Source organism: Gossypium raimondii, chromosome 4, assembly GCF_025698545.1.
Source record: "Gossypium raimondii isolate GPD5lz chromosome 4, ASM2569854v1, whole genome shotgun sequence".
NCBI classification, from domain to species: domain Eukaryota; kingdom Viridiplantae; phylum Streptophyta; class Magnoliopsida; order Malvales; family Malvaceae; genus Gossypium; species Gossypium raimondii.
Window position 1 is genome coordinate 42,166,865 of NC_068568.1, and position 18,663 is coordinate 42,185,527.

General features: G+C 32.3%; 2 protein-coding genes across 2 annotated transcripts; both read left to right on the plus strand.

Moving 5' to 3' along the window:
- The first annotated feature begins 6,342 nt into the window (after positions 1-6,342).
- LOC105778934 (WAT1-related protein At5g40240) lies at positions 6,343-8,844 on the plus strand. Its single transcript, XM_052629647.1, has 7 exons — positions 6,343-6,621; positions 7,053-7,118; positions 7,224-7,337; positions 7,507-7,732; positions 7,820-7,978; positions 8,078-8,226; positions 8,301-8,844. The coding sequence occupies exons 1-7, from the start codon at positions 6,431-6,433 to the stop codon at positions 8,425-8,427; spliced, it is 1,032 nt and encodes a 343-aa protein (XP_052485607.1). The 5' UTR covers positions 6,343-6,430; the 3' UTR covers positions 8,428-8,844.
- A 6,519-nt stretch (positions 8,845-15,363) lies between these two features.
- LOC105780008 (WAT1-related protein At3g28050) lies at positions 15,364-17,960 on the plus strand. The gene is made up of 7 exons (XM_012604066.2): positions 15,364-15,712; positions 15,823-15,888; positions 16,045-16,158; positions 16,608-16,872; positions 16,976-17,134; positions 17,220-17,371; positions 17,467-17,960. Exons 1-7 carry the CDS (start codon positions 15,516-15,518, stop codon positions 17,621-17,623), a joined length of 1,110 nt encoding a protein of 369 aa, XP_012459520.1. The 5' UTR covers positions 15,364-15,515; the 3' UTR covers positions 17,624-17,960.
- Positions 17,961-18,663: the final 703 nt, after the last annotated feature.

Genomic DNA, 18,663 nt, shown 5'->3' on the forward strand with positions numbered 1-18,663 from the left:
CAAAGGGGATTTGAGTTGAAAACCCAAAAAGGGAGGCTCAAATATTGATCAAAAGGGCGCTTGAAATTTTCAAAGTAGCTCAAATACTGATCAGAATGGGGGCATATAGTGGTCTTGCTATACCGGAATCAACAGGAAATGGTAGGCGACATCTTGAGGCATCGACAAAGTACTCCTAAACACATGTTAAACTCAGAATGGTCTTAAAAAAATCTGTACAGAGAAGTTCAAGCTGCGATATCTGGGGCACCTAATCCCTATATTATTTTTTGTTATTCTTGGAACACTTCATTCATTTCCAAGATATGCATTCTTAAATCAATTTCTTTGTTATCCATCTTTATTATCTTTGATAACTTATTCATTTCGAGCTATTCTTAGAACCAACTCAATTCTTATCCATGATCTTTTTTGCAAGCATGTTGTATTAGAATAATGATTAATGGACTAATAAAACTTTCACAAGGGAAGTTTTGCATATTACTCTAGAAGTTTCTGAATAATATAGGAACCTCAAACAAGACTATTGTTTAGAACGCACCAGGTTAGAAATCTGATAAAGAAGAGTCTAAATTAAGACTATCCCTTTGAATTTTCTTGTCTAAAGTATTAATTGAACAAAATGGCAGGATGCCGTATTGGTGACAAAGCTTCAATGAACAAGCAAGCAATTATCACCGAGTAATAAGAAGAAGTTGTTCTTGGAGAAGATTTCTTCATTTGTGCATGAGCATTTGGTACAACACCTTGGGAATGGTGTAAGAGACCAAAAAGTCTCACATCCTGTATCCTTGAACTGTGATAACAGAGGATTGAGAAAATGCCAAATCTTTTACTCTTGGGTTACAACGGGAAAAGATGGTACAAATTTTGCATCCCAGTGGATCAAACTTGGAAGTTTACAGTGAGGGGGCAATCTGGTCAAGTGCTTATTAGGTTCGCCAACCGAGCATAAAGGCGCTATAGTACATTAAGCGATAGGACCTTAATAAACTTAGAGTAATGATAACTCAAGCTTTAAAATATCATTTTCATGACATTCTACATTCATTCAAATGCCATTCATACATGTCTAGTTAGGAGCATTTGATTCATTCTGTTCATGACATCCTAATCATTAGGCATAATTAGGTTTATTATACAGGTCATGTTCTCCAGAGAACAGATCAGTGAAAATAGCAGATCTTGCCTTCCTGCACCGACAGCGAAGCAGATCGAAAATAAAACCTTGCCTCCCTCAGTTGCAGTAGAGCAAGTTAAAGATAGCAAATCTTGCCTTCCTACATTGACAGCGAAGCAGATTGAAGATACCAGCTTTACCTCCCTCGATTGCAGTGGAGCAGGTTGATGGCAGATTTTACCTCCCTGAGGTTACAGTGGAGTACATTAAAGCCAGTAATTCTATCTCCCTGGGCAGTAGTAGAATAAATTAAATATTACAGATCTTATCTCCCTAAGCAGTAGTGGAGCAGATCAAATATGGTAGATTTTACCTCCTTGAGGTTACAGTGGAGTACATTGAAGCCAGTAATTCTATCTCCCTGGGCAGCAGTGGAATAGATTAAAGATTACAGATCTTATCTCCCTAAGTAGTAGTGGAGTAGATCAAGGATGGCGGATTTTACCTCCCTGAGGTTACAGTGGAGTACATTGAAGCCAATAATTCTATCTCCTTGGGCAGCAGTGGAATAGATTGAAGATTACAGATCTTATCTCCCTAAACAGTAGTGGAGCAGATCAAGGATGGCGGATTTTACCTCCCTGAGGTTATAGTGGAGTACATTGAAGCCAGTAATTCTATCTCCCTGGGCAGCAGTGGAATAGATTGAAGATTACAAATCTTATCTCCCTAAGCAGTAGTGGAGCAGATGAATGATAGCGGATTTTACCTCCCTGAGGTTACAGTGGAGTACATTGAAGCCAGTAATTCTATCTCCCTGAGCAGCAGTGGAATATATTGAAGATTACAGATCTTATCTCCCTAAGCAGTAGAGGAGCAGATCAAAGATGGCGGATTTTACCTCCCTGAGGTTACAGTGGAGTACATTGAAGCCAGTAATTCTATCTCCCTGGGCAGCAGTGGAATAGATTGAAGATTACAGATCTTATCTCCCTAAGCAGTAGTGGAGCAGATCGAAGATGGCGAATTTTACCTCCATGAGGTTACAGTGGAGTACATTGAATTCCATCTCCATGGGCAACAGTGGAATAGATTGAAGATTACAGATCTTATCTCCCTAAGCAGTAGTGGAGCAGATCAAAGATGGTGGATTTTACCTCCCTGAGGTTACAGTGGAGTATATTGAAGCCAGTAATTCTAACTCCCTGATCGGTAGTGGAATCGATCGAAGAAAGAAGATATTGCCTTCATGTATTAGCGTGGAGTAGATCGAAGAAAGCAGATCTTGTCTTCATGTATTGGCATGAAGTAGATCAAAGAGAGCAAATCTTGTCTTCCCATACTGGTGGCGAAGTAGATCGAAGATACAAGTCTTGTCTTCCTGAAGTTACAGTGGACCAGACAGAAATAACCAGTCCTATCTCCTTAGAGTTGCAATGGAGTGGATTAAAATCACAGATCTCATCTCTGTGAAATTACTGTAGAGCAGATCGCATCCGATTTATCTTTAAGTCGTAGCAGAACAAGTTGAAGTTATAAGTCTTATCTCCCTGAATATGCAGTGGAGCAGATTAAAGATAGCAATTTTTTTTTCTTTCAAGAACCTACAACATATGAATCCTATCTCCCCGAAAATGCAATGGGGTAGATCGAAGCACCAGTTCCTATACCTCTGAACATGCAGTAAGAGGGAATGTAGTTACTTGAAGAAGAAAAGCACTGAAGAAGGCGAGACTCAGTAAGACCGGGCACAATTGGGCTTTTAGTCTTTGCTCTATTCCCGTTACACGAAAATGAGCAAAGAAGGGCAGCTGTACAAGCCCAATAATGCCCGGGCCCAAGTAAATAAATAGGCCGAAATACTAGACCCAACCTACTAAACTCAGCCCATATACAAATAAAAAAAATGTAAACTAAAACCCAATAATTGAAACCCAATGGCCCAAGTTACTAAACCAAGCTTGCTAGCCCAAAACACCAGCAGGAACCCTAGGCGCAGCAGCTCCCACATGCACGCCGCAATAGCACCCACACGCCACGCTTGTCGCTCCGCGCTCATCGCGCGCACTCCACGGTCACCAAACCTGTGAAAAAGGGGGACACAAGCACAGCAAATAACTGAAAGAAATGGGTTTTTGATTTTTTTCGGATTTTTGGTGTTAATCGGCTATATAAAGCCGATGAAAATTTGTATCTTGGGGAATTTTTACAGTGTAAAAAATAGACGAAAATAGAGAGAAAGACTGAGATTCCAAATTTTTTTCGAAGGTGAATTGTGTTTTTTTATTTTTGATTTTTCTTATTTATTTTTCATTTAAAATAAAAAGGAAGGAAAAGGGCGCTTACCTGGGTTCGGGCGTTGGTTTCGAGTGCCGTACGCGGTGGCTCCACGGCGGCGGCGGCATGAAGGGGCTAGGGTTGAACCCTAGCAGAGTCACCCCTCCCTTTCCCCCCTCTTTGTTTTAAAGAAAAAGAAAAATGAAATAGAATTGTTGTTTAGAAAGAAAATTTTGGTTTTAGTATTAAAGACAAAGCAGTGGCGTTTTAGCGGTGCGACCACCATGATGACCCGACCGAAGGGAGGATCCGCGTTATTTTTAAAGGGAAATTGCAGACGGTCCCTACCTTTTGCAGTAGCACCCCAATTAGACCCATTGTACCTTTTTTAAATTGGGGCGTATTTGATTTTCGTTTCAATTTAGTCCCTTGCTACGTGACGTCTTGAAACTGGGTAAAATTGCTCGATCGGTCCTCCTCCTATTATGCGCTTCAATTTCTTGCCCCTTGCTTTTTACTTTTGAAATCAGCATTTAAATTTTGCTTATTCGCAATTTAACCTTTAATCTTGTATTTTAGATTTTTTTCGTTTATGTTATTTATATTATTAGTTTTTTTCCTTTATTATTTTTACTATAATATTATATATTATTATTATGCTTATATGCGCATGTGCATGTTAATATGTATATATTTTAATATATTAAATATATATACCTATTGTATGTACATTTTATTATTACTTTGTTTTCATAATTGTTACATATAAATATACATACATACATATTTTAAAAGATTTTTACATAGATTTTGTACATACAAACATTCTTTATATCGATATCTGAATGCGTATTTTCATGTTTTACCAATACAAGTATACTTATACTTTTTTTCCTATAAATATATACATATGCATATTTTTATATTTTATTTTATTTTCAATACATGTATTTTATTTGTTTTTGTTTGATATACTCCATTCCTTCTTTTTACATGTATACTTGTATATGCGTGTTAGATATAAGCGTACGTGTTTGCAAATTTACTTGCATATCGTACTTGTATATATATTTGTAAATATTTATTCATATTGGTCTTAAATTAAAGTTTGTTTCATATTATACATTAACTTTTAACATACCTTCCGGAAATATACTTTGGTTTTGTCAAAACATTAAAATCATCATATTTTATAAATTTTCAAAGTATTTGGCATTCATGATTCTCGAGAAAGACCGTGTCCTAACTTCTTTGGATTGCGATTATTCTTCGATGAATTTAGAATGCTAAGTATTCATTTTGCATTAAATTCGCAAATTTTAAATAAAAGCTTATTCTTGGAGTTCAAAAATGTTGGGTCCTAACTTACTGGTCCTGATATTTTGACTTCTCGAAATAAGAATTTTCAAAAGCAAAAGGCAATATTCGGGTATTTTGAAGATTTAAAAATATTGTGCCCTAACTCACTGGGTGTGGTGTTTTATTTCTTTGAAATAAGAATGTCTTATTATTTTGATTCATTCATGAAATAAAAAGTCTCCTTTTAAAATCTTTTCAAATTTTCGACACCAAGACATTAAATAATCAATTTGGTACCGATTTTGGGCATTACGAGGGTGCTAACCCTTCATCGTGCTTAACTGACTCCCGAACCTATTTTCTCAAATTTCGTAGACCAAAATTGTTTTTAAGGTGAGCCGGTCACACCTCAATCAAGGATTGGTGGCGACTCCAACTTTTGTTTTTAAAGTCGACAACTAAATTTTTGTTTTACAAAAAAGACGGTTTCGACAAAGTTAATAAGAAAAATGTTTTACGTAAGGATTGTTTGTCAATTGTTCAATATTTTGTTAAGTATCATGTGTAGTAACACCGAAATCTGGACCCGATGGATTGAGTCGGTTTGAGGGCATTACAATAACAATTTGATGTTTTGTAATAATTTTTATAATTTTTTAATTTTAAATTATTCGTTGAATTTTGTGTACTACTAATGATTAGTTAGCGAGGAATATGTTTAACTTACAAAAAATATTGCTAAATGAATTTATTTGATGAAATTTGAAATTTTTACAAAAAAAATGACACACACTTATATTGAATTTTGGGATATTGTTAGCAGCCTTTTATACCATTATAAATTTATCATACGTGCATAAGTGTGGAAACTACATATTTAGAACATATGAGTGTATTTAAAAATAACATATAATAAATAATAAGACGTATAGTTTGAAACTAATTAATAATTACACATGCAATGTATACGAATGAAAAATATAGATCAAATTGCAAGTAAACGACATTTAAACATATAAATACATTAAATTAAAAATATTAAATGTTCTAGAAATGTTTGCGATGGTGTTGTCATCAATCTTGAGTTGATGGCGCCGTGACGAGTCAACTTATGATATCAACTCAATCGACAATATTATTAATATATACAATTTACGGAGGTAATAATGTTTATATAATAAAATTAAAATGTATAAAATATTAAAACAAAGTTTTGGTTGAGGGGTAAATTTAAGGTATTTCTAATACACTTGGCTTGGGTTCATATCTCGCAAAATGTATATCTTTTATTGTTTATTTTAAAATTTTAAAAAAACTAAAATACTCTCGAGATAATATAACTTATTTTAAATAAAAAACATTTTAATAATTTTCCTAACCGAGTTGTATTTGATTGACTCATAATACCAAATCAAACACGAGTGTAAATAATAGTATAAATTTATGATTTAATCAAAATAAATAAATTGAAATAAATATTAATTAATTTTTTGGGGGGGCCAACTGCCATTAATTATTGGTGCACGTTGAAGATGAAATGAATGGCTGAACATATTAGTGGAGATATTTATCACATGTCACAATCATTGCTACCATAATCATTATTTAATTACAACCTAAAGTTATTTATAAAAGACAAATTTAACATGAAAGAAAAAGATTCCCCATTTTTGTAGTCCTTTTGACTATTGTATATTATTCTTGAGAAATACCATTGAGAAGCAGGAGATTCAGATGGCAAGAAGGTACTGCTACAACGATGTTCTGCCATTAACAGCCATGGTTGCAATAGAGTGCACTAATGTAGGGCAAAACGTTCTATTCAAAAAAGCAACTTCAAAGGGGATGAGCTACTTCATCTTCATTACTTATGGTCACGCTATTGGAGCTCTTCTTCTCCTCCCTTTATCCTTCCTCTTTCCCAGGTCATCTTTTACGTTTTTTCTTTGCCCAGATTTGGTTATTACTCTACTTTTCCAATTTTATAATTTTAATTTTGATATTAAATTTATTAGATCAAGTTATGTTATTAGGTTCGTATGATAAGTAAGTTGTAAATTTAGTTATTGTTTTTTAATTTTATATTTTACTTTTATATTTTAAAATTATAATTATGATATATATAGTGATAATATAAAATTTTAAAAATAATTTAACTTAATAAATTTAATAGCTATAATTTAGAGAAAAAATAAAATTTCAATAATTAAAAATAATTTAATTAAAATGCAAATACTAAATCCATACATAAAACTAATAGAAGAATTTAATAATTTTGTTCTCTTAATATTATCAAGACATTTTTTACATTTATGACCACTCAACACCATTGAAAATTTGCTTGTTTGTAGTGCAGTGGACGTGTGCTTCCCTCATTGAAATTCCACCTTGGCTTTAGAATTTTCCTACTTGGCCTTATTGGGTATTGAATCACTGTAAATATTTTCTCACATGTGATCATATATATTTTCGATTCTTGGAAAGATTTCTATCTAAGAGTGTTTTTTTTTCCCTTTTCTGGGGGCAGGTTTTTTGCTCAAGTATGTGCATATAAGGGTATAGATTATAGCAACCCAACTCTTGCTTCTACTATTCGTAATCTCTCACCAGCTTTTACCTTCATACTGGCGGTTCTTTTCAGGTTTCTTCCTCTTCCTAATCAAACCAAGCACCGATTTTGATTCTAATATTCAATTCAGAGTAATAGTTAAATAAATTTTGAGTGGATTTTATTAGATTTTTTATAAAAAAAAGCACTAAACAATAATTTTTATTGTTTCTACCTTTGGTTTGATGCTAAAAATAACAAGATTGGAAAGAGTAGCATTGAGAAGCTCAACCAGTCAAGCTAAAATCATGGGGACCATAGCATCAATTTCAGGCGCACTATTAGTTGTTCTTTACAAAGGCCCCCAAGTTTTTTCCTCTCCATCACCATCTTCTACTTTACTTCAACTTTCATATTCAAATTGGGTCATTGGTGGGATCCTACTTGCTGTTGCCTATCTTCTATTTTCGATTCGGTACATTATCCAGGTAAATCATACATCTCTAAGCACTCCTCTACAATGTTGAAAACTTTCGAATAAACTGAACTGAACTTGGGATTTTGGAATCTCCCAGACCCAAGTTATGGAGATTTACCCAGCTGAATTGCTTGTTGCATTGTTTTACAACATATGTGCGGCAATTATCTCTGCACCGGTTTCCTTAATAGCAGAATCTGAGTTAAGTTCTTGGATGCTAAGGCCTAGTGTTGCGGTTATTGCAGTCCTATACTCTGTAAGAAGTCAGAACTACAATTTAGTAGCCGTGTATGACATATATTTGGACATGGATAGGCACGTTAAGACCCTTTGAAAACTTTTTAAAATTGTGTAGGGTGTAATGCAAGCCTTTAGCTCATTTGTGATCGCATGGGGGCTGCATTTGAAAGGACCTGTCTACATTGCAATATTCAAACCAGTATCAATCGCCATTGCTGCTTTTATGAGTGCCATTTTCCTGGGTGATTCCCTGTATCTTGGAAGGTACTGTTTTCCATAGTTTTCATGTTAGAATCATTTGAGAAGCAATCTATATAAATTCTATCTTAATTTTGCAGTATTATTGGAGCAATTATTATATCAATAGGATTTTATGCTGTGATATGGGGAAAAGCAAAAGAAGATGAAAGGACTACATCTAGCAGCAAGGTTCCTCTGTTGAAAGTGGAAGAGAATGTAGAATAGCTCAAATGATTCATTAATGGTATATGAAATCGGAGTTTAACGTATCATCTGTAATTAGTTTTTGTTTTATCAATGTTGAGCTGATGAACAATGGCGACGACAAAAAGGCAAGAATTTTAGGGGTGGAAAAACACTTGGATAAAAATGTAGATGATGAAATTTGATGTCGTGAAGCAAGGAAACGCATCCTTGATTTGCGTTAGATGAGTTTGGTGGGTGTAATGTCTTGCTCAAAATGAGAGTGTGGATGACATGTTCTCTTTCTAAATTTAGGTTGGTTTCAACCCCTACTTTTCCCTTTCTATAAAGTCTATTATTCCATTTTGTAACCACTTTAAATTTAAATTTCGAAATTGGATTTCAGATAAAAAAATTTTGTATCATTGAATAAAAAAATATCTCGATTTTCATGTTAAATTTAATTATTGCTTTTTTTTTAAAATATAAATTGTCGAAACCACTTTTTGAAAGCAAAAATTAGTCGACTTGGATTTTTAAAAAACGAAAAAAATGGGAGTCGCCACCGACATTTTTTTTGAGGTGTGGTCGATCACCCTACAATTCAATCGTTTTGATAAAACGTTTTGATTTTATTAAAATAATGATTTTGGTCTGCGGAATTCTAGAAAAACGAGTTCGGGAGTCGGTTACATGCAAGGAAGGATTAGCACATTCGTTATGCCTAAATTAGTACCTAATTGATTAATTAATGTCTTAATGTCGAAAAATTGAAAATTTGAAAATAAATTTAAAAATATGATCCTTTTGTTAAAATTACTTTTAAAATTTCAAGAAGGGTGATTTCTCGTTAATCGAGAAAAAGAATTATATCCCGTGAATTAGGACACAATATCTTAAATCCCGAAACAAGAATGAACACCAAAAATTTATTTACTTTTAAAATTTTTGATCGTCCCGGTTTCGGAAAAGAGATTATATCTCGTAAGTTGGAACATGGTCCTTTCCTGATTCCCAAGATAATTTTTAAGAAATGTGTTTTTTAAAGAAAAAGGTTCATATATTTGAAATTATCAAAAAATTGAGACCCGATAAGTTAGGGTACGATCTTTTCGAAAATCTCAAATACTGAGTGTTACGCTATCTTGGAAACTTTTAGATAAAAATGATTTCGAAACTTAAGCCATATTAAACGTAATTTTTGAACAAATAAAGCGTGATGGAAATGATAATATACAATGCAAAGTAATAATTCGTAAACCAAAATGTACTCTAATGGAGGACAAATAATCGATAATTACAAATAAGCAATACAATACACATAAGGGCGATAACCTCACATCACATATTATATAAATACTAACATTAATATTTGAAAGCTAGTGAAAAAGCTAATTAAAAAATACCAAACAAATTAACACAAACAAAATGTACAAATTTTAAAATAACTAAAAAGATGAATGGCATGAAAGAAGGAAATTTGAAACCGTCAATTTATAATCAATAAATTATACATACAAAATTTTTAAAATAAGTGATTAATATGAAAACTTGAAATAGATAAAAAAATAGGGTTAAAAATGAATTTTAAAGTAAATGTTGCATAAGAAGAAAATCAAAGTAAATAATATACTAAATAATATATATTAGTCTAAATAAGTAATAAATATGAAATGATAATCTTAATATAAATAATAATATATACAAAAAGTTGAAATAAACAAAGTATATAATAAAATAGGGTTTAAAATGGATATGTAAAATAATTTAAATAAGTGATAAAAATAGTATATGAAAATGAGTTTTAAATAACTAATATAAATCGATTTGAAGTAAATAGTATAGGATAATCTTAAAATAATTAATATATAAAATAACTTAAAATAATAAACAAAGCAACTTAACATAGATAATTTACAAAGCAAGTTAAAATAATCATATAAAAGCTTAATGCAATATATATATATATATATATATATATATATATAAGTGAAATTTTAAAAGAAAACAAATTAAAACAAATTTTAAAATAAAATAAAAATGATTTAAACTAAATAATACGTATACACAGGAAAAATATGAAAAAAAGTATTTAATATTAAGTTTGAGTTCATTAAAATAATAAGATAACAAATAGTTAAATAAATTAACAAATAAAGCTTAAATGAAAAATAATAATGAATATAATATAAAAAATAAAAATAATATCCACTTAAAAAAATTAGACAGATTGATAAACAAACAATAAAACAAATTAATTAAAGGACTATATTATAATCAGAATAAAATTAAAGGTAAGATTTGTGAACAAATTTAATACTAAAAATCGAAACAGGATTAAAATGGAACACGAGCGAAGAAAGGAGGGCTAAATGGGCAATAAGTCTGAATCCTGGACACGTGTCACTTCTCCAGAGGATTAGCGCGCTAGGGATTAAATTGCCAATTGAAAAAAACTTGAAGCCCAATTTAAAAATAAAGGAAAAAGTGCGAAAAGGACTAAATTGAAACATATCGAAAATGTGGAAGGACTTAAAACGCAAATAACCCATTAATAGAAAACACGCGAATCCTTCCCCGGGTCGGGTCACCGCGCGGGTTAGGGGAGTGTAAAGGTCAAAACGGCATTGTTTTAGGGCTATAGAGACTAGCCCTAAACGGCACAATTTCACTTGCCTATAAAACCCAAAATTTTTTTAAAAAATTTCATTCTTCCTCTTCTTTTAAAAAAATAGAGAAACACAAAAAAAAAAAACTCTCCTCCTCTAAAATATTTTCCAAAATTCGGCCCAACTTCGGCGCCAGACCACCACGCCGACCGCCAGCGACGGCGTCGCCACTCGCGATGGCCGAAAAATCGAAAATGCCCATTTTTTGGGGCTTTTAGACTTCCCGACTCAAAAATCCCTGATTTTCATCGGAATCGACACCTCTTTCGCAAAAAGGTATGATTTTTATCTTTTTCTTCTCATTTTTTATTTCCTAAAAAAATAAATGTAAACAAATAATTAAATAAAAAACGGCACAACTACCTTTGAAAATGGTCTGTATTTGAATTGATTTTTCTCTGTTTTCTTTTGATTCATTCGTAAGTAAAAAACATAAAATCAGAGTTCTTTTTATAGCCCGAAAATACCACTTATTTTTCTATTTTCCCTATTTTTTACACTGTTTTTTTACTTTTGGATTGTTCTAATTCGTTTTCCAGGTACAGACGAATTGTTTGGCTACTGTTGTGGCGGCTGGAGGCCTAGGCTGTTAGGGTTTTTTGTTTCTGAAAATTTTTGTTTTGGGTCATACTGGGTTTGGGTTATTTATTGGTTCTGGGTTTTAGTTATTTGGGTTGATTTGTATTTGTTTATTTCTTGTGTTTATTTTGGTTTTGGGCCTAGGCCAAAATTGGCCTATTACACAAATGCTTAGAATTATCTATAATATCTTCCCAACCCTTAAATAAAAAGATAAATATGTTTTAACTCACTCGAACCCATATCTTCCAAATAGATACGCATTAGTTTGGTTCGATTGAAATGTGTATGATATTTTTGTTTTCTAAAAAACCAGAATATTATAAAATAACCATAAATTATAGGGTAAACTACAAAAATAGTCACTTTTGTTTGCCTTAGATTACATTTTAGTCATTTATGTTTGAAATGTTATGTTTTAGTCACTTACGTTATTGTTTTGTTACGAAGTGGTCACTCTATCGTTAAGCTCTGTTACCTCCCTAACGACAATCCTACGTGGTAGTCCAAATGGGTTTTAAATGCCAACTTGGATGTTTTACGTGGCAGTCCAAATTAAATTTATTTAATTAAAAACCTATTTTCATATTAGAAAATGGGCATCCAAGTTGACATTTAAAATCCATTTGGACTGCCACGTAAGACTGTCATTAGGGAGTTAACGGAGTTTAACGGTAGAGTGATCACTTTGTAACAAAATGATAATGTAAGTGACTAAAATGTAATCCGAGACAAACAAAAGTGATCATTTTTGTAGTTTACCCTAAATTATATTCAAATTTGTTTGAACCAAAGCATTATGATGCTAAAAATATGAGTTTGATGGGGATGGATTCTGTTTAGATATTGATGGGTTAGTGAAGGGCGAGGGAGGGGGAGAGTGTGGACGCCACATTCCCCTTATGAAATATGGAAATGGGAATTGAAATTGAAATTGCTTTTGATTGTCAACAGTGAAGTCCCAACTTGCGTTTGGGATCCGCCACTGCCATTGGACTCCGCAATTTATGTTGCTTTATTTTCCTACACTTAAAGCTTTATTCTAATACTATACGATATACCCAAGGCTATGGTGCTGTCTTCAATCTTCTTCCTTCAAATGTCAATATTTTTTTGTTGTTTCCTAGGTACTCTATTATTACCTTCTACTCACTTAAACCCCACTAATTGTTGATTTAATCAAAAGTCTATTGTTGAGATTATATAATTGTTGGCAACCATCTTACGAAATCGTCAATAAAAGAAGCAAGTGATTGTAACCCCAAAAGCATCCATATGTAATTTTTTAAAAAGAAAATTACATCTGTCAACTAAGTAATAGTTTAATTAATATTTTTCATTATTTTAAGTGGATGACGTGAATTTAAATATACTCTTATTAAAAAGTTTGATAAAAATTTATAACGAGGTTAATGTAAAAAATTCATCTCAAAATTACATTAAATTTCAATAATTAAATTAGATGGACTCTTTAAAAGAAAAACAATATGCTAACTTGCCTTTTTTTAAATTTTTAATAAAATCTTATTTAGAATACATATATTTTACCAATCCAACCCGAAAATCGTCGATAATACTACATTATATTTAACATATAATACTCCAATGATAAGATGCTTGATTGTGGTTGGGCCGAAGAATCCTGATGCGCACCCCACATATTGTTTTCAGTAAAGCACGCCAATGGCATTAACGATAATTTTACATAAATATTTCAAAAAAAATCAAACTATATAGGTTAAATTCAAATTTTACTTTCGCAATTTCGCCAACTCTATCCTCGAAAAGTCATCGATAGTGATTGCTTTTTTTAGTGTCATTAATTCATTCTCTCGGCTAAAAATACCTATAAAAATTTTATTGAATAAAAATCGATTGGTTCATTTATTAAAATAAAGATAAAATACAAAATAAAAATTACCAGTCCTTCTTCAACCCTTTGAAAGAACACTAGTCAAAGAAAGTAAAAAAGGGGAAGCACCACTTTCGATGGCAAAAGGAGGGTCAAGAAAACTTTCCAAGGTGATCTCCACCCAAAACCGATCGTCGAATCTTCTCATGCCTACTAGGGTCATTGCATGCGCCATTTGGTTTCCATTTCGATCGCTGAAGTTGAAATGACAGGAAATGAAGTTTTGGGCCAACAATTTCGCATCCCAGATGAATGAACCAATTTCTGAATATTTCGTTTCTACTGACCTTAAATCACTTTCTACAACTACAAATCGAAATCCCAATTCCATTACGAACTCGCCATAATTTCCCCAGCAAGGACGTAAGGAATCTAAAAAAATTCCTAAAAATTAAATGAATGGTTGATATATTAAGATATTATTATATTTGGTAGATCAAAATCACACTCTATCTTGTAATATTAAATATTTTGTTTTGTCACATAGGTTTGAGCGGTAAACGCAATAATAAAGTACATAAGCACAAGATCATAATTTTGGACACTGTTGTGACATAAATAATGTAATTATTTATAATAAAGTATGGTCATGTCAAACGATATAATAACCTCTAAATTATTTGATGAGAGAAAATATACTTTTCACACTATAAACCCAATTTATTATCATGCAACTTTGTTATCAAATTTACTTGGATGCTAATATATTTTTATATCCATGTTTTTTTAATGAGAATGTTAAAATATATTTTTATAAGTATGTATCAAATATAATCTTTTTTTAATAAATAATACAGCTTATATCTAAAAACTAATGTTTTAAGAAATGGGCTAATGGTTAAAATGTCAGATTCCCAATTTTTAGTTTAATTGGTTCATAATAAAAGCATAAAGATATACTCATTTAAATATATTGGTTTTATTTTTTTGGTAATTTTCTCCTTTTAACTTTTAGAATTTAGTTAAATTGTTTGTTTTTGACGAAAAATTATTAAATTGTTAAGATTTTGATGGCATTGATGTGACTACTATTGTTACGTATAATTCATAAAAAATAATAAAATCATTTACATCTAATAAATTTTAAAAAAGTTTATAAAAATTTTAAAAATTTATCCATGTTAATAGTGAAGTAGATGTATAATGCTACATGAATTGTCATGTTAATAAACAATTTGATTAATTTTAAAAATTGGGGCAAAAATAACCCAAAATTTAATAAAAATCAAAATAATAAAATAAATAAACCATAAAACTACAACAATACTCTAAGGGTGTGTAAATTTCAAGTAAAACGAATTAATTCGGTTAACTGACTGAATTCAATTAATCGGTCAGTTAACCGAATTAATTCGGTCGGGGTTGGTTAATAATTTTTTGAAAGTTCGGCAAACTATTAATTTGGTTCAAAATCAGTTGGTTAACTAAATTAACCGAACTTAATAAATAATACTATAATATATAAGTATTCGGTCGGGGTCGATCTATTTGGTTAATTTTTTGGAAGTATTCGATTAATTTTTTATATGTTTTATATTTATTTTAACTAAAAATAAAAAACATATAAATTTCAATTCAATTAATAGTTAAATATTTATAAGGATCGATTAATTCGATTAATAATAATTCAGGTTAACACTCCTACAATACACTGTATACCGTTGCAAATTGCACCTTCCTAATTTTGCCTTATCTCCGTTCCTTTTTTTCTTTTTTTTATGCTTTTGTCCAAAAAGAAAACACAAGGGTCCATTTTACCAATAATTATACCACATAGGAAATCACGTATTTATAAAGTAACTCATCAGCAATTCCCATCAAAGTTTTTTGTCTACTCATCCCTCACAAATTACACTACCTTCCATTTTTCAACAAAAACTCTTTTTAATTCTTTTGGAAGTTTACTGTGTATTCTTTCTTTCTTTCTTTCTGGTGTGTTGGTTTCAGTTTTCGTTTTGAGAGGGGAAAAAATGGTGTGGAGATGGAGGTACTGTTACAAGGATGTTCTGCCATTTTCAGCTATGGTGACAATGGAGTGTATAAACGTGGGTTTAAACACACTTTTCAAAGCGGCTACTTTGATGGGCATGAGTTACCATGTTTTTGTTATCTATGCTTATGCCATAGCTGCTCTTGTTCTCCTTCCTGCTCCTTTCTTCTCTTACAGGTCCTTTCTATTACTACTCCAACTCCAACTCCAGTTTTAAGTGTTTCTTTTTTGTATTTTAAAGCTCAAATTGTTCATTTCTGATATGTTTCTCTTTGGTTTTATTGCAGATCAAGAGTGCTTCCTCCACTGACCTTCCCTATACTATGCAAGATTGGTCTGCTTGGGCTTATAGGGTAGCTTTTTTTTTTCGACTCATGCACCTCACATGGTTTCAAAAACAAGAACCCATGATTTTGTTTTTGTTTTAGAGGATTTTATCCTTACGACTTTTGCTTCATTTTCACAGAAAAATCTTGTGTTTTCCATTTCTTTATTGTTTTGGATTCCAGGAGTTCATCTCAGATCATGGGGTATACAGGCATCAATTACAGTTCTCCAACTCTTGCTTCTGCAATCAGTAACCTCACACCGGCTTTCACCTTCATCTTGGCTATCATTTTCAGGTAGTTTTAAGCACGCTTTACTGCACAAAATTCGATGGATTATTCATCTGGAAAAAAAAGAAGAAAAAAAACTGGTTCCACCCCTGTTTGGTTTCTGGTTAAGTTGGACTGACAGTTAAACTCCCTTTTGGTCAGAGTTTTTGATAGAATTTCATCAGTTAATTCTGTCCCTTGGATTATCAATTATGCTTTTCTTTTTGCTTTTGGATGGTACTTGGGGTTCACTTTGGTAACCAAAGCTACTTTGGGCCCCAACACACTTTGACCCAATACCTATTTGCTCAATTTGGTGTACTTCAGGCTTAATTTTCATCATTTAACAGTGTACTTCAGTTGCTAAATGCTAAGAAATGTTTTTTTTTTTTTTGTGAAATATTCTCTGATGTAATAATGCTGCTCGCTCTTTAATTTTGATTCCTTTTCTTTTGTTCTCGCAACTTGGAAAAAAGAATGGAGAAGCTAGCTTGGAAAAGAACAAGCAGTCAAGCTAAAGTCATAGGCACCATAATATCAATCACTGGTGCATTTGTGGTGACTCTTTACAAGGGTCCAGCCATAGTCATTGCTTCAACGCCTTCATCGTCTCTTCAACAACACCTTAATCCATCGAATCGCCTTTTCGTTGGACGTAACTCTTCAAACACTAATTGGGTCATTGGTGGCATTTTCCTCACTGCTGAGTACATTCTAGTTCCTCTCTGGTACATTGTTCAGGTATAAAGAGTTTGCCAGATTGGTTACAAGTTATATGCTTTCATTCCAATTGTAAGTTTGTCGAAATACGATGAAATGTAATCGATTCTCTATGGTTGTGCAGACGCAAATCATGAAGGAGTACCCGGATGAGATGACTGTTGTTTGCTTTTATAATTTATGTGTGAGTTTCATAGCTGCAATTGTTGGTTTAGCTACCGAGAGAAACGCAAGTGCTTGGAGATTAAAACCAGATATTGCATTAGCCTCGGTTGTTTGCTCAGTAAGAAACTTGTGCCATGGTTAAAATAGTCCCAAAACTCTTTGAATTTCCTATCTTATTGTTCACCCTGTATGATCCTGTTTAGGGACTCTTTGGTTCTTGCTTGAACAACACGGTCCATACATGGGCTCTGCGCTTGAAAGGACCTGTTTTTGTGGCTATGTTTAAGCCATTGTCAATCGCCATCGCTGTTGCCATGGGTGTCATGTTCCTAGGTGACACACTGTATCTTGGAAGGTATCAAAAAAAATTAGTATCGTGCATAATTTTATCTGTTTTTTTTTCTCTTTTCTTTTTACCCTAATGACTGGTTTTCCTTTGTACATTCACAGTCTCATCGGGGCAACAATAATATCGATCGGATTTTACACAGTTATGTGGGGAAAAGCAAAAGAAGAGATGGCTGAATGTGGCAATGAAACCATCATGGACTCACCATCTTCCCACAAGGCTCCCCTGCTTCAAAGCTATAAGAACGAACAAGTGTAGAAATCAAATTCAAGGACATGCATATGAATTGTGAAAGCAAAATCAAATCAAAATATGGTAAAATCTGCAATCAACCTTTTGGAGATGTGCAGAAAAGTTAGAAATTCAATGCCAAATCCATTTCCCTGCAAAAGGGTGTACTGATATAGAGATACTGTGGCTTAATGTGAATAGAAAACAGACAGTAGAACCAACCCTAGATGGATTTGGGTACCAAATATGTATAAATTGGTGTAGTTTGAATACCATCTTTGTTATAACTTCAGACTTCTACCTGTATTGAATGGTACAAAAGTCGAAATGATACAATATTAATATCATTTCGTTTTACCTTTAATTTGATATGATATGGCTTCACCTTAATCTTCTTACAATGTCTTTGAGATAATCAAACAATGTTCCAAACACAGTATACCAAATTGTTAACAGTTGCAGTATCCAAACATTCCCCGGTAAGAGGGATTGGAGTTGGAGAAGATGATTTTCGGCCTATGTTGGGCTTATACTACAATATTAGGGTGTTTGTTGAAATTGAGTCATCTTTAAGGCCAATTTAGATAAGGGTAAACTACACCATTAGTCACTAAACTATATATAAGTTTTTGTTTTGGTCACTTAACTAAAAAAATTATAATTTGGTCACTGAACTATTCAAAAGTTTTTATTTAAGTTATTGGGCTGTTAAAATAGATGTTATATGGCTTTCTTTATTCCCATTGCTTTACACCAATCGAAAGCTCTCTCTCTTTCTCCTCTATAGTTCAGTTTTTTTTTTCATGAAATAACTTTGGATGTCACGAATATTTAAACCAAAATTCAAACAACTTTTTTCTCCGATCTCTAACATTGACCATCAGATTGACTTAGATCTAAGGTATGTTCTTCTACTCATTGATGAGTACTGATAGCAAGTTAATTTTATGATTTTAATGTATCTATTTTTGGCTAATTTTTGAATAAAATAATACTAAACTTATGATTTCTTGGTTAAACCTTATCAAGGTTGAAATTGAAGTGTCAAAATTCAAAATCAAACAAAA

Coding starts and splice junctions, on each gene's coding strand:
- LOC105778934 (XM_052629647.1), top strand. CDS start 6,431: ATGGCAAGAAGGTACTGCTACAACGATGTTCTGCCATTAACAGCCATG. Junction 6,622..7,052: donor TTATCCTTCCTCTTTCCCAG/GTCATCTTTTAC, acceptor TTTGTAGTGCAG/TGGACGTGTGCTTCCCTCAT. Junction 7,733..7,819: donor CGATTCGGTACATTATCCAG/GTAAATCATACA, acceptor GGAATCTCCCAG/ACCCAAGTTATGGAGATTTA.
- LOC105780008 (XM_012604066.2), top strand. CDS start 15,516: ATGGTGTGGAGATGGAGGTACTGTTACAAGGATGTTCTGCCATTTTCA. Junction 16,873..16,975: donor CTCTCTGGTACATTGTTCAG/GTATAAAGAGTT, acceptor ATGGTTGTGCAG/ACGCAAATCATGAAGGAGTA. Junction 17,135..17,219: donor TAGCCTCGGTTGTTTGCTCA/GTAAGAAACTTG, acceptor GATCCTGTTTAG/GGACTCTTTGGTTCTTGCTT.